The sequence below is a fragment of the Nyctereutes procyonoides genome, unplaced genomic scaffold (genome assembly GCF_905146905.1).
Source record: "Nyctereutes procyonoides isolate TBG_1078 unplaced genomic scaffold, NYPRO_anot_genome, whole genome shotgun sequence".
NCBI lineage: Eukaryota > Metazoa > Chordata > Mammalia > Carnivora > Canidae > Nyctereutes > Nyctereutes procyonoides.
In genome coordinates, this window is record NW_026575117.1 from 4,415,275 (window position 1) to 4,431,451 (window position 16,177).

Genomic DNA, 16,177 nt, shown 5'->3' on the forward strand with positions numbered 1-16,177 from the left:
TATATACATTATTTCATACCTACATTCTTAGTAGTAAGGCTTACACATCTTAATTTCTTCACTACACCGGTTTCAATGTTCTGCATATAATAGACACCCACCAAGGCTCTATTGATTATTGGCAGAAATAGCAGGACATTAAATAATTGGACAAAAGAAACAGAAAGGGGAAGGCCTGGCTCACTCACTGAATCTCTTTCTGATTTTCTAAACTCTCATAAAATGAAATCACCTTCCTTCCCCCTCTTTTCCTCTGGTTGGTGGAGAGGACCACAGGAAGAAGAAATGGCATAAGCAGGTGCACCAAGCCTAAGCACGCTACCAGATCCAATTTGTCCCAAATGGTCTTGTTAGAACCAGACTAATGATTAATAGCCGCAGTACATCACAGCCAAGATTAAATTCCTGAAAAGGACGTATGCAGAGCCCGCCTGGGGGTTAAATTAATCCAAATTGATTCAAGGACACAGATGAGCGGGACGCATGGCCCACAGCATAGAGCCCAGTGTTCTGATTACCAGCCTAGGAGGTAACAGAGGTTCATCCTGTCCTGATTCTCAGAATTTGCCAGCCCTCATTAAGTCTGACTTCTTTGGAAACAAGATAGATGCAGATCTAAATGGCCAGTAAGTGCCATGGTTTGCAAGGTCATTGCTGACCACAGAGAGTGGGCACTGAGTCTCCATGTGTGGGTGGGTGTAGGGGAAGGGGGAGGAAGTCAGTTCATAAGAAAGGCATAATAAACATTTGTAGAGATGATTAACTGTGTGTTTTATAATGCCCAGGGTAAATGCCAACTGGTCCAGGAAGTGACCATCTCGACTGGAAGTGTTCTCTCTCTTTACTCTACTCTTACCTATTTACTTGTTGAATGTCTTCCGTGGCAACAAAGCACCCACTGCCTAAAGGTAGAGTTTGTCAGTCGTGGAGAATTTTTCCCATTGCGCCTGTCTGATGGCGTACCCCCTGCAGCATTAATTTGCCACAAGCATGCACCCAATGCAAACATTAATGATGGTTCAATGTGCCCATAGTTAGTCTGCTTGATGAAAGCCATAAATAACCTGAAACTTAGAATTCGAAAGTGTTAGCCCCACGAACCATTACGACAACTGGTGGCAAGACTGTCACTTCCTAGCTGTAACCATGGGGAAGTATTTTAACCTCTCTAAACACCAGTGGTTTCCTTTCCTTGTTATTTGTTTTGTTGTGTTTTTAATCTACACGTTTCCTGGGACATGTTTAAACCCTTCTGGTAATGTTCCCACATGCTTTTCTTCTTGACAAGGAAAATGAAATCCCAGTTATTTATTGGCTCTTGTGTGCCTGCTCTGACCCCCCTTCTCTCTCCGCAGGGCAATATGGTCATGATTCGTCTCCAGTCCATTCATGGACATTTGTTAAGCCCTTGTTCCATGGCCAACAGTGACCTGGGCGCCCAGGAGGGGATGCAGATGAAAACATCTGCCACTTCTTGTGGTCTGTCTGTGGTCTGTCTGTGGGCCAAACATGGTACATAGAGCTGTAATCCTGGCAGTGAGGCTCGCTCAGCAGTTTACCCGGGGGAGTATGGGGAGGGGAACCCTTGGTAACTGTTCTCGTCGGTGCACAGCTAGGTCCTGCTTCTATGTGGAGGTCATTTTAGGCTTATAAAAGTGGCAAAACACCACAAAATGTAGCTAAAGATTAGTAGCATAGGCAGGGGGAAAAGGAACATATGGAATATAAAATAAACTATAGGAATATCTAGATCAGCTCCGGAGCATTTCACAATTGATTATATGACAAGTCATGATGACAGTTATTGTAAACTAAATTTATGTGGTGTACTAATATGCTTATGATTCTTTATGAGGACCCAGCGCACGGCCTGGGGGAATGGTCACATATGCAGAGGGTGGGCAAAAGTGAGAGTCCTTAAAGAGAGAGGAGAAGGCTGGGTTAGAAGTGAAGGGAATTTTCAGGAGGCCAAGCGTTGAGCAGAGTCAAACGCTGGCAAAGGGTCAAAGGCGAGGCTTTAGAGAGGGTTCCTGTGAGTAGTAAGGTTTAATCTGGATAAGGAAGAGTGAAGAGAAGATACCAGAAGCAGCGGCTTTTGTGAAAGAAGTTTCAAAACCAAGCAAGCATTGCGAAGAGTCACTCAGAATAGAGTCGAGAGGACGTTGAGCAAGGGGAGCACATCTGAACTGACTCTTGTCATTTGCTTCTGGACCTCCTTCTAGAACACACCCTTCCACTTTGGACTGAGATAGAGACAGTGTAACACCTGTTGGCTGAACAGCCAGTTGTGCAGTAGGTAGTTAAAAATCGGCCAGGGTTGATCACAATTCTTTCAAAATGAGTTACGTAACCTTGATCTGGCCTTTATAAGCCTGTACTTCATGCTGACAATTGGGAGCACATTTTTTATTTCCGTTGACCCTGTGTCTCCTAGATTGCCATCCCCACGACCCCAAGTAAATGCTTTGGTTGTTTCATAGTCTCGTCTTGATTGACACGTTCCATTTCTAGAATTACCTGATGAAAGCAAGAGAAAGGGAGAAGAGTAGGAATGAGGGGCTGAGAGAGATTTTTTTCAGAGTGGAACATGGGCCCATAGGGAGAAGAGCAATTAAGAATACTAAAATGGTAACAGATGCTGCTTGTGGCTGGTAGGGATCTAGGCTACTCTTTTCTATTTTTTTTTTTACTTCTTTTTTTCTAATAAGAAAAATAAAAACATTTAAAAATAGAAAATGCTTTTTTTGAGAGGGAGAGGGGAGGCTGGAAGGGCAGAGGGAGAGGGAGGGAGAGACTCTTAAGCAGGCTCCACACCCAGCACAGAGCCTGACATGGAGCCTGACATGGGGCTCGATCTCACGACCTGAGCCAAAAATAAGAGTTGGACACTTAACCAACTGAGCCACCCAGGCGCCCCAGAAAATACTTTATTTTAAAAAAGGGGATAGCTTTTTTTAAAAGCTGAGGGGGTTAAAAATACCTTCAGTCTGGAGAAGGTTTATTTTCTTCTCTGAAAGAAGAACATGGGTACAAAAATACAAAGAAATCTTATGTGGGGAGAAGAGAAATTGATGGAGCTCATGCAGAACATAGTCTTTTCCTGTTAGTTAAAAGGCATGGAAAATTTGCCAAACCTGAGGAGGTGGAACTGGTTTAAGGGCTCAGAAGATGGTGGGAAAGGCTTGTCATGGTCACTGTGAGAAATGCAGCAGAGACACACAAATAGTCTCTAGGGATAGGAAGGATTTTTTTTTTTTCCAAAACAATTCAAACTTCTGGAAGAAGAAAGGAGATAGAAGACAGGAGAAGAAAATCATCCAATAAATACCAACCCCAGGTTTCCTTCCAAAACTACTCTCCGAGCCCCTGTGAAGCTACATAGCTCCAGTATCTTTGCGGAACATTAAAGCAGAGAATCAGAAAATGCATTTCTATATATTTTTTAAAGTGAATTCCTACAGATACATAACCACCGCACTGTTTTCTTCAAAATGGATTTTTTGATCTCTTGCTGCTGTGAAATGTGGTTCTTATTCTCCACTGGTGCCTAGCACCTGCCACTCCACACTGAATTAGCTTCCCCTTTCTAAATGCAAAAACTCAATTACGCCTCACTTCCGGTTTGAGATCCCTTTGAAGTAATAAGAGGAAAATGGAAACATCCACTTAGGTTGATGGAAAAAGATTTAAAAAGAAGAACTCGTCTTTTTATCTCCCAGCCACTCCAGCTCTATTAAGTTGAAGGTCATTCGGATGAAGAAAAGATGGTCAGTTTATACATATGTCAAATTTGAAAAGAAATGGAGGTTAAAAGGGTTCCTGTGTTTCTGCGATCTCCTGGATGCTTTAGGATAGCAGAGTGAAGGAATTCAAATACATCTGGCTTTTCTCCTGCTCACTTTCCTTTCTTGATTTTCATGCCCCTGAGAATGGTTGAAGGGACAGATGGAGGGTTGTGTTGAGGCAAGGATTGGCTTCATGGCTGGTGGAACAATGGGAAGCAGTGCACATGCTTGGAATAGTGTTACCAAGTCACAGCAGAGTCTGTGCAAATGGTGAGCCACACTCCCTGCCACACTAGCTTCAATCTACAGAATTATGGTTTTGCTCTATGCCTGCATCAGTGGAAGTGTGTAGGGGGAGGTGGGTGGAAAGGGAGAGAGAACTGAGGAAGACCAGCCACGAATACTAATTTATGGACTGGGGTTAAAATGATTAATATACATTTTAAATAGAATAGACTGGGCAAGAAATCATTCCTCGGTCAAGGAACCATCTTCTGTTCCTCTATCAGACGCTGAAGGAATCCTATTTTGGTAAAGAAGCTATTAGGCTTAAATTATCTGCCTTGGTCTTAGCATCTTCCTGAGGGAAATGTTTCCATTTCTAACTTCCTGCTGAGGAAGCAGCTTTGGCTCATTCCTTAGCAGGGGAGCATCCAGTGATCTTAAGTAATTGGGTCAGGAGCAGTTACCTGACTCCAAAGGTGAATAGGTATTTTTTTGTCCTACTTCTGGGTGGTAAATAATTGATGAGGAGGCTGGTGCCATTTTGTAAGGGACCGTCTATCTCTCCAACGAGGTCCCCAGCAGGGCCTTATTGTTATTTTTTAAGTAACCTGATTGTAGCCAATATTAAGCTCCAGACATAGGAGAGTAAAAAATGCTTATTTATAAACCAACTCTCTGAGGGATCTTATGATCTTCAATGAGTAATAGTGTAGAGGGCTCTACACATGAGGGATGGTGTTATCCACTTGAGAAATAGCCATTCTCTGGAGGGAAAGGAGTGGAATCCATGCTCATGACTCACTTCTGGGTCTTGGCTGGTTTCTCTGGCTTCTCATTGTATGGAATGACAAGGTCAACAGCTGAATCTGGCTTCTGAAGGAGAATTCCCAACTTGATCTTGATCTCCTTGGCCCTGAAAGAGAAGATGTAAGGGGAACACCAACACCACATGAGCATATGGATCTGAGACACAGATTTCTTCCTGTGTCATAGAAACAAAAAACAAACAAAATCCCATTTTCACTGTTGTGGCAGAAAGACTACTAATGTAGAAATCGGGACACACGCACACACACACACCACACACACACACACACACACACACCAAAAAAAAAAAAGAATAGAAATCGGGACACATGAGTTCTAATAATTAACATTTATCAAGCTATTATTATGTCCCTGGTTAATATGCATTATCTCATTCTTTTTTTTAAGATTTTGTTTATTTATTTGACAGAGAGAGAGCACCAGCAGGGTGAGAGCAGCTGGCAGAGGGAGAGGGAGAAGCAGGCTGCCCACTGAGCAGGAGCCCAATGTGGGGCTCAATCCCAGAACCCTGGGATCATGACCTGAACTAAAGGCAGATGCTTAACTGACTGAGTCACTCAGGCACCCCTGCCTCATCTCATTCTTAATTAATGTTTTGCATGGATTTTTTCATTTTATGTATGACAGAGACTATAGTATTATTCTCATTTTGCAGATGCAGACACTGAAAGTCAGAGTGTTTAAATAACTTACTTAAGATAACCTAGCCAGTCTGTGGTGGAGATGGGACCAGAGCCCACACCGTCTGACTCTAGGATTCACAGGTGAGCTACCCACTGCATTGCCTACCTGTCTTCTGAGGGCTCTGGTCCCAGATCTGCCATTAATTAGACATGGAATATTTGAAAAAAAATAATCATTTTTTATCCCTAGACCTCAGTTCCCTCATCCATAAAGTGATAGAGTTAATCTAGATGTTTTCTTCAGCTCTCTCCAGCTATAAAATTAAATTATTCTTCCTGAAGATGTATTCTTTTTAAAGCATTTTTTATTTAGAGGGATTTTTTATTTATTTTTTTCCCCAACCGCTTGCCCATTGCTCCATAATGGCTATTGGTATCTCACACACAGTAAGCCTTCAGGAGATGGGTATGAATTGCCAATGGACCGACTAGAGCCACATTACATCACTGCTTTCCACCCTCAACATTTTAGTGAGCAGATGTAGTCAGAATTCTGTGCATTCCTCTACCAAAGGATGCAACTATTTTCATGCTTTGTTTCAAGACTAACCTTATCCATTATTTCATGGTGAGTCTGCACCCAAAAGAACACCAAGCAAATCATAAGCATTAATCCATGAGCCAAGCTGTTATAGTTTGAGAGACCCACAAAGCTCTTTCACTATTGCCTCAGCACTTTACACACGCTCTTAAGATAGGATTTATTGTACTGCATCATGGTGGTTGATTCATGTCTGTTTTTTAAGCCCTGTGAAGACGGGCATCGAGTTCTGAATACCTTTAACTCCGGTGATGGCACAATGCATGGTGATGTAGTCAATACTCAAAAACATTCACCAGAGGGCAACCTGGGTGGCTCAGTGGTTTAGCGCCTGGCTTCAGCCCAGGGCATGATCCTGGAGACCCGGGATCGAGTCCCACGTCGGGCTCCCCGTGTGGAGCCTGCTTCTCCCTCTGCCTGTGTCTCTGCCTCTCTCTCTCTGTGTCTCTCATGAATAAACAAATAAAAATCTTAAAAACAAAACATTCACCAGAGTCAACTAGAAATATCTAGAATGTGTTCCTCACGAATCTGCTAACATTTATCTCTCAGCCACAGCTGATCCTAACCCAAATCTTCAAGAGTTATGATGGGATTCATCTTGTGGCCAGATAGGGTTTTGCTGCTCTAAGTAGATTTTCCCCATCCATTCACTGGAGACAGTGATGAGACAATTTAAGTAAACAAAACATGTGAGATAAACAATCATGAATATCAGAGAGGAAAAGTTAAGAGCATGTATTGTATACCTTACAAAAAAATCTATAAATATTGAATCATATCATAGTTTCCTTTAGTGTCATAAATATAATTTTGAAACTATGATCTAGTCCCTTCTACAATGTCTTTTCCTTTCCATTTCTTTCTGCTTCCATTCGTTCCCTAGGACTCTCTCTCTGGCTGAAGCCAAGCTGGATCCCAAACCCAGCAGATCAAGCTCACCCAAGCATGGCACTTTGGTTAAAACCGGGCAAGTTCCGCGGGGGAGCTTGTATAACACTTGAGAATAAGAATAAGTGTCATTTTGATTCCAAGCTCTGCAGGTTGCTTAAATTAACTAATGTTTTGGATTTTTTTTTTTTTGCCTAGAAAACGGGACTGATAAAATAGTACATCCTCTTTTACGTGATGATTAAATATGCTAATGCATGTGAATCACTTGGCAGAGCAGTTGGCATATAATACTGCTTCTTCAAAGTTAGCTCTAACCGCATAATCATTTTTCCAACTAAGCTCAACCCGTGTTCCCTGGCTTCAAGTACCAAATTAAAGCATCCAAAAAGATTCCCACAAGTTACCAAGAATTACTACACCCACCGCCTGCCATATTCTAGCTCTGGTCTGGAGACAAGAATCACCAATCTAATATTTATCTGGAATAGAAAGAAAATATTACGAGTGTAGACAAAGGAGGTGGGGATGCACGCATGCTGGCGAGTGTGCCCTGGGACAGCCAGAAACACCCAATCCGTGTTTTTACTCCTTGATCACACTGTGTCAGCAGTACGCAGGAAATGTACGAACACCCATGGGGGGGTCCTGGCGGTCAAGGTGCTCACAGCCCATTGGGGCCTCAGGCTTTCAAGTGATCACAAGGAGGGGTTCAAGGAGAGGACGTCCAGAGAGCAGCAGAGCTCTGCCCCACAAGGGCAAGCCAGGGGGGCTTCTCAGGGGAGGCAAAGTGGGAGCAGCATTTTGTCAGGCAGACAAGAAAAGGACGGTCCTTCCAGGCAAGAAGAGGGGAATGTGCCTATTGCTTGAAGGGATGCTTCCTTGTTGCTGGAGCATAAAGTGTGTGACAGGGAGAGCAGAAACCATGTTGGGTGAATCCGGCTCGCTCTGCCTACCCTTCCTGGGGGACGGAAGGATGACACAGGAGCCTCTGTACAGCACTCAGCTTATGGCAGTTTTGGAAGAAAACCCCAAAAAGGGTAAAATGCCTGGAAGGTGCCCTCAAAGACTGTCTCTCCCAAAACAGGTGGCAGCTGGTCTTGCCAACTCAATCTGTTTCGAGTTTTTCTTCTGTTAACTCTTTCAGGATGTCTGTTCCCATAAAAACACTGTCTATAAATGGTGGCTAAATGTTTAAGGCATCCCACAGAAGCCTTCTAAAACCAGAATAAGGGACACCTGGGTGGCTCAGGGGTTGAACGTCTGTCTGCCTTTGGCTCAGGTCGTGATCCCAGGGTCCCGGGATCGAGTTCCACATTGGGCTTTCTATGGGGAGCCTGCTTCTCCCTCTGCCTGTGTCTCTGCCTCTCTCATGAATAAATAAATAAAATCCTTTAAAAAAAATAAAGTGAATCCAGAATGAATCAGAACCCTAGTATGATTTCATCTGTATCACTGCTTAAATAAATCTTCTGTGGGATGATCTAGAAATCAATGGCCATTTAGAACATTGCCTATAGAAAATTATATTCCATTCTTCAGGTAGCAAACCTACCAGTACATCACATTATTCTCTTCCTCATACTTGCCTTGGGGATGAAACAGGGAAAGGAGATGCAGGGCTCTGTTAAAACTTCTCTTGATGGCTTCCAACTCCTGACTTAGTACGTGTTCAAATATCTGACATTAAAGAGAGTATATACGATGGGAAGTCCATTTGATTTAATTAGGAGTTTGCAGGAATACGGAGAATGAATAATATGATTGCATCTCCTCTTCTAAAACACTAAAAGTTGACAGGGTAAGGAGTTGACAGATGCTGGAGTTGAAACCACTTGAAATCTTTTATTCTTTTGCAAGGATAAATAATGTTAGTACATTTGTTTTTCTCCTCAGAAATTCCCGGAACAAGGGGAGACATCCCCCCCCCCTTGCCTTCTCCTCCCCATGCCTCCCTATACACACATATGGGAACAAAATAAACCAAGTGGAAAATCAAACAAAACAAAAGCTCAAACCTATCATTTTATTTTCCCCCCTTAAAAAAATCAACTTGAATAAATCTGACATTAATTTAATGTCAACAGCAACCTCGCCCAAAGAAGAAAACTTTCTGACACTTTGGTGATTTCAACTGGAGTCTTGGGCTCTGTTCGACCCGACACTAGGCATTTTTCCTGGGTACATAACATTAATGCTGGTGAACAAGAAACAATTTTTACTTCCTCCCATCTTATCCCCGTCTTGGTATCCTTTTGTTTTACAAAGAAAACCTTGTTTTGAAATAAAATCGATGGAAATGCCTGGGTGAAATTTTAATTAAAGGCTCAGAGGAAGATAATTCTTTCTGTAGATGACTCACATTAGTCATTTCAAACTGGAAAGGGTTTGAGTAATTGCAGGGTTTGCGGTTTTAAATCTGTGCCTTCTGTGGGTACGCTGGCCAGGAAATCAAATTTCAAAAGGACCCTAGGCCACCTGGGCCCTTCCTTCTAATGGGTGAATTGAGTCAAAGATATTACCTTACTGCATACAAGTATGAAAAACAGTACAAGCAATCAATCAAAACAAATCTAGCTGAATTTTTTAAAACAGTAGAATATAGAATAGCCAACTATATGTAAAGTCCTGTGCTAGGGGCTTCAAGGGTAACAGAGACAGTTCCTTGCCTCAGAGACGATTGGAACAGCTGAATGTAGGACACATACATGCAAACTAAATGCTAGATTTTTTTCTAGTCATTGACCACCGTGGGTGGGATATGCCAATTAAAGGATATAGACCCCAACGTCAAGGAGTTCCAGTGTGTGCTAACGTGATGACTCAAAAGCAGTGCCAAGGGAGACATGGCTTCAACAGCTGCCTCTACAGAGCCTTCTGTATTTTTCCTTTATGGTCCTTATCAATTTGCACATATATCTCTGTATTTTTATTTGGGTCCTGTCTCTCTCTCTCCCATTAGCATGGCAGGTCTCCAACAATATCTGTTTGGTTCACGGTTCCAGTCTCAGCACACAGCTCAGGGCCTGGCACTTAATAGGTGCTCAGAAAAGATTTGCTCTATAAATCGATGAATCAAAAAGTGAATGAATGAATTCAATTTCTAGCTGAGAGCAAAACTACATTTTGGGTTGAATGAAACGCGGGGGTGAGTGTAATACTGGGGTGTGGCACAGAATAAGGCCTCCAGAACTAGGCTGTTTTTAATTTGGTTAACTGAGTGAGGGGATGTAAAACGTCACCAAATGACCACAAGGACTCTAAGGTAACTGGATTCAATTGCCATCTATTAAAGAGGTTGAAAGTTAAGTAAGGCTCAAACTGAGCCCCAGTTCCTCGCCCCAGATGAGGTCTACTCTGAGGAGAAGGGGCAGGGAAGGCAATTACAACCTCTAGCAGCCTGATCAGAATCTATTGTGAGACCAAAATGTATCAGGACTTAAAAGAATTAGAAGTAGCCCAGAGGCACAGACCCGTCCTGTGGTTGGAAGACTTGAGGTCATCACGGGCAGGTTTCATTCTAGACTCCAGACATCTATTGGGAGCAGTCAAGGGTAAAGACAAGATGGAGGACATTTGGGAAATATAGAACAGGGATTTTACATTTCCAAAAGAAGTGTCCCAACAGGTCAGGTATCAAGGACAATCCAGTTTAAAGTGAATTCAGCTTAAATCTGTGTGGCAGATGCCCCCTGCTGGTCATGGGGAAGTGTGTATGTCAGTGAGGAATTACCTAGAGAGCAGACCTGTGTGTTCCAGGCCGCCACCTTCTGAAAAGACACCCCAGGAGTAAAAAGGACATGCCCTTTCTTGGCTCCTGAGAGTGCAGTGAATACCCAGAAAAGATAAACAACAGTCTCTAAAACACTTGTTAGCAACCAGTCTCCACTGGTCGCTGGAGAGTACTGCACCCACCAGAGTCAGCTGCTCTGAGACGCAAAGGAAAAAATTAGCTCCTCTGAGTTCCTGCAGTCGAGGTGTGAATCCCTTAGACAGAACCCAAGCTGAGGCTGACAGAGAAAAGGGAGCCCAGAGGGTGTGTGTTCACGAGGCAGGGCCCATCTGGAAAGATTCATTTGGTTGAAGACTGGAAAAGCCTTCTTGTTGGCCGTTCTTTTAAAGCTTGAGATGAATGGAGTTTGTTACTCATCAATGGCTCATGAGAGGCAGGGGTTAGTAAAAGGCCTTTAGCAGAACATAAAGAAATAGAAGTGGACGATCAAGTCTGTTCAGAAACTGAAATTCTCAACCCTCCAGGGTTGTCAGAACGTGGTCTCTTAAAATCAAGATCAACTCTCACGTGTAGAGAGAAAGTAGTGCCAGGTCATTATGGTAGAGAGAATGCATCAAGTTTGGCATCTGCCATTTTCCTGAATTAACCTACTTCCATATGAACTATAGATAATCTGCTCCTTGTTTATGTTCAGTCTTCAACCTTGACCACCCCAGATTAACTTGTTATCCTTAGGTCCCTCGACCAGGGCACTTATTTAAATAAACTGACTTTATTTCATAGGATTATAGAAGAGATAGAAAAGACTGGCCTCAGTAGAGTTCTCCTTTTGCTCACTTGTTTATTCAACAAATTATTAAATGCTTGTCATGTGCCATACGCTATTAATAGGTTTTGAAATCCCCAGTGGAACGAAGAGAAAAGGTCTTCTCATGGAGTTTATATTTTAGTTGAATAAGACAAACACAAAACAAGGAATCAAAACAATGCAATGAAAAATGTTAGCTGGTTGTAATCACTACAGTATGACCTTATGTATGTAGGAGTTAGCTTCAGCTACACGCCCTAATAAGGAATTCACGTTGCACTGGTGATCAACAAGCATCTTATTTTATTTTTTAAAAAGATTTTATTTATTTATTCATGAGAGACAGAGACACAGGCAGAGGGAGAAGCAGGCTCCATGCAGGGAGCCTGACATGGGACTCGATCCCGGGACTGTAGGATCATGCCCTGGGCTGAAGGCAGGCACTAAAACCGCTGAGCCACCCAAGGATCCCCTATCAATAAGCATTTTAGGAAGATCATGCTCCAGAGGGGATTGTTATAGGGGTCTCAGCTGTCCTTATTGATTGGGACCAACATCAGATGCTTTGCCAGTTAGCAGAATATGTTAGAAATGAATTTTTACAAGTAGGTTTGTTCATTAGATAATGGTCTCTCTCCTGTCATGATAATGGCCTAAGTCATGTGGACTGGTGACTTGTTGTGGAAACCCCAACCTGTTTCATAGAAAGGTTATACAAAGGTAATTACCCCTTCACCCATATAGACGGCACCTGTAGCTTGATCCCTAAAATAGTCCTACATTTACACCTTGATTCTGAGATGCCCCATTGCCTGATACCACCTACAAGGGTATCAGAATCCTATCTCAGAATATTATTGTCTGACTGAATTTTTCCTACAAGTTGTGGTCAGAACACAAAGAATGAGGATTTTACTGATTAGAGGATGAGTTGTATAAACATTTTGACCAGCTTATTGATACAAATTTGCCTGAATAAGTTGGCCCAATTGGGTTTCACAATATGTACGGTGGTCTTGTTTTCTTAAACCAGTAGCAAAGTTGTGGAGAAAGAAGTAACCAGGGCAGCCCCGGTGGCGCAGCGGTTTAGCGCCGCCTGCAGCCCGGGGTTTGATCCTGGGGACCCTGGATCAAGTCCCACATCAGGCTCCCTGCATGGAGCCTGCTTCATCCTCTGCCTGTGCTTCTGCCTCTCTCTCTCTCTCTCTCTCTGTGTCTCTATGAATAAATAATAAAATCATTTAAAAAAAAAGAAAGCAGTAACCATCATCTATGACTAAACATTAATAGTTACATTTATCTACCAAAAAGAATCTGATAGTTGGATATGAATGAATTGACTTAGGTTTGTTTTCAACAGCCACTTGCTATCTGTGTGACCATATACAAGTTATATAATATCTCTTGGTCTTGGTTCCATCATCTGTTAAAAAGGGATAGCATTAGTGCCTTCGGCAAAAACTTGCCATGAGGAATGTGTGAGATAAAGTATCTAAAAATCAGCACAGTGCCTGAACATAAATGGCATGCAATATACGGTGGTGGTCATCATCATCACCATCACCACCATCATCACCATCATCACCACCATCTCCATCATCTCCATAATCACCATCACCATCACGATCACCACCACCAACACCATCCTCATGACCACCACCATCTCCATCATCACCATCATCATCATCATCATCACCATCATCACGACAGTCTTCATTACATACTTACAAAACTTCATCTTCTGCCACCTAGTATTACAGTTTATAGCAGTTTCCTTTAACTTTGGGGATATTGGCATTTGATTGCATTAAGCTCATTTTCTCTGGGTAGAATAAATGAACTCAATGCTGCGAAAGGTGAAATGAAACGGAGCTACTTATGTCCAGGGATTTTAAAATGAAGCCTGGAGGCCATTAAAGAATTGGGCCTTATGCATGTTCTCATAGTATGAAATCATGAACCTTCAACTGGGCCAAACTGCAAATATTGCGAGGGCTCAGCCTGAACACCTGCAACTTGCTCTAGTAAGAGCTTTTGCTTAGTGATAACCTTAGCAACCAATTATGTTCAGCTAAGATTTGCTTCCCGCCACCAACACCAATAGAAATTCTTTGTAAACATATATAAGCATTCCCTTTTGTCTTAAAAAACCCCTGACTTTTGTTCACAGAGAGGTGGGGTGGAAACATTGCAATTTGAGGTGCTACCTGGATCTGTATTCTCTGTATTGCAATTCTGAGACCCTCAAAATGCTTTTGTTTTATTTTAGCTTTGTCCCTTTGCTTGGTTGACATTGCCTTCAACATTACTTTCTTGGTGAAATGACAACGATACCAAAGTGAGAGAATGAGGAAATGTCAGAAGCAATTCCTCGTGACCCTACCCTGGGGAAGACAGGAGGAAAGCTAGGTGGAAAAGCCAGGATGGTCTCAGCAGTGACCAAAAACAAAAGTGAGGGCCTGGTTCACCTATAGGTGGTGTGGAAAGGTCTATCTTTGTGGCACCCTCTTTACTCCCAATTGATCAAAAACAGACTCGACATGGGTAGGTGAGTAAAGCCCAGTCCTATTTGATGATTCATTTTCTTCCTCAGTCATCTGGGGAAGAAACCCTCTGTCTCTCCAGATCCCTGGTATATCTAAGTGTAGAGGACCACGTGAGGTCACTGGGCTTTCATTTCAATCACACAGTTCCTGCATCTAGGTGCAAGCTCTCCATCTGGTCAAGAGGTCATGATGTGGGAAACAAAGGCAGGAGAAAAATTATTAAATTTCCTTACTACCTACAGCCCCTTGGCAAGTCCTTGAAACAGGCAAGGGGACACTTCTCTAGGAACTCAGCTGCCTTGATATTAATACTTTGCTAAGGGCAAAAGGCAACCTTAAGTCCGACCCCCAAGACCCTGTAAGCCTACTTCAACATATAAAAATTCCTTTGGAAACTTCCTTCTCTAAACCCACCAAAATACATGTTGGCAATCATACCCCAAGCATATGACCCACGGGTATATATCTGAAGAACACCATAACTGAGTTTTTACTAAACAGTAATACATGACCTTTTTCTAACAATAGCTAGAACCCCAACATCCCGGAAACCTTGCTCCAAAATTCCTGAGAGACTTACTGTGCTCCCTAAACCCTTCCCAACTTGAAAGTCTATAAGGGCTACTCCTCATGACCCGAGGGCAGCCCTTTCTGCCCACAGTCCTGTCTGTGCTCCAATAAAACCACCTTTCTGCACTAAAGACGTCTCAAGAATTTCTTGGCCATTGGCTTTGAACCCTAATGCCTTTCCTACAATCAGTCACTCCTCCTCACATCAAATAGGTAGAAAGCCTGTGATTGGCAGCAATTCTTAAAGATAGTAATAGGTTTATGTAAACAACAGTTTACATACAGTATTAGTTTATCGAGGCATTAATTCATGTAATCCTCTCGATAGAGTTTTGCCTCTGACTTTCAAGAATCTATATTCCCCAAATTGCTGTTCTGAGACAATGCTTGAGGTAACTAGGCCATTGTGCTTTGTAACCTCTGAGGGAGCTGTGTGGAGAAGCCAAAAGCAGATGTTAACAGAAGGTAATGTTCCATTTCTGGCCTTGGTTTTCCAAGACCCTAAACTCGTTGGGAAAGTAGGCTGACCTGTTCCCAAAGAGGAAGACTGCTTTTAATGAATGGTAAAAGAAGAAGCAGAAAAGTAGAGAGGGACAAGAGAGCATTCCTGAGACAAGGTCAGAGGTCAGAGGACTATGGTTCAGTGTTCTACAACTCTTCAAACCAGCACCCTCATCCATTCCACATACTCCTTTGCAGGACTCCAGGGAGGTGGTAGGAGCACAGAGGGGGAAGGATAGAAGGTGCCCATGAGACCTGACCATTAGCACCAGAGTTCCTGGCTTCACCCAAAATGATATCCAGACCCAAGCAAAGGTCTGAAGAGTGGCCTCAAGGCATTGTGAAGCTTCAAATGAGAAGCATAAATAATGATGCATCCATTTTAAATTATTCAAAACCAGACACTTGTAAGTGTGGAAAAGCATGCCCCACACAAATACAAGATTGCTTAAATTAAAACAGTAAGTGTTCAGGAGAACTCAGTAACCATATGGTGATGAAACCATGGGAATAGTGAACTATACATGGCAAAATTTCCATTGCTGAAAAAAAAGTCATCAAGAAAAGACAAGCAACCAGCTGTTTTGGATAATGTAAGTTATGTATAACCAACCACCTGGATCTATTCAGATGATCTCATGTGACACTTTCCAGATCTCAACTCCATTATTACAGCGACATATAACATGTTCAGTTGTGTTCAATCTCTTCCCTGCACTTGGCAAAGAAAATGTCCACTTCCCAACTGTGGAAAAATCCTGTCCCAGGTTATATAACTGGAAGAGTTTGTAAAGCAACGAGGCTGTTCCTAGAGGGACAATAAAGTGGAGTATTGGGCTCTTACCCATAAAATCAAATACCAAAGCTAAAGGGCAAGAGATGGAATAGTATGGTGGGTAAGGGCATGGATGTTGGAGCCAAACCATCCAGATTTCAAGGGACCTTAGAGGGTTTTTAATTTGCCATCTCCTTACTTTAAAAGTGGAAAAACTGAGGTTTATGGAAATTTAAAAGTTTTTACAAGATCTCACAAGATCTTATTCTAAGAAGTTACAGTGCAAGGGGT

The 16,177-nt window shown here is 42.5% G+C and overlaps 1 protein-coding gene across 1 annotated transcript in view; it reads right to left on the reverse strand.

Annotated features, from left to right (window-relative positions):
• The window catches only part of RGS5 (regulator of G protein signaling 5), a 49,943-nt gene that overhangs the window by 20,168 nt on the left and 13,598 nt on the right, over nt 1-16,177 (reverse strand). Inside the window, exon 2 of the mRNA XM_055334274.1 lies at nt 4,813-4,923. Coding sequence (XP_055190249.1) covers nt 4,813-4,923 — 111 coding nt within the window. The remainder of the gene's footprint in view (nt 1-4,812; nt 4,924-16,177) is intronic.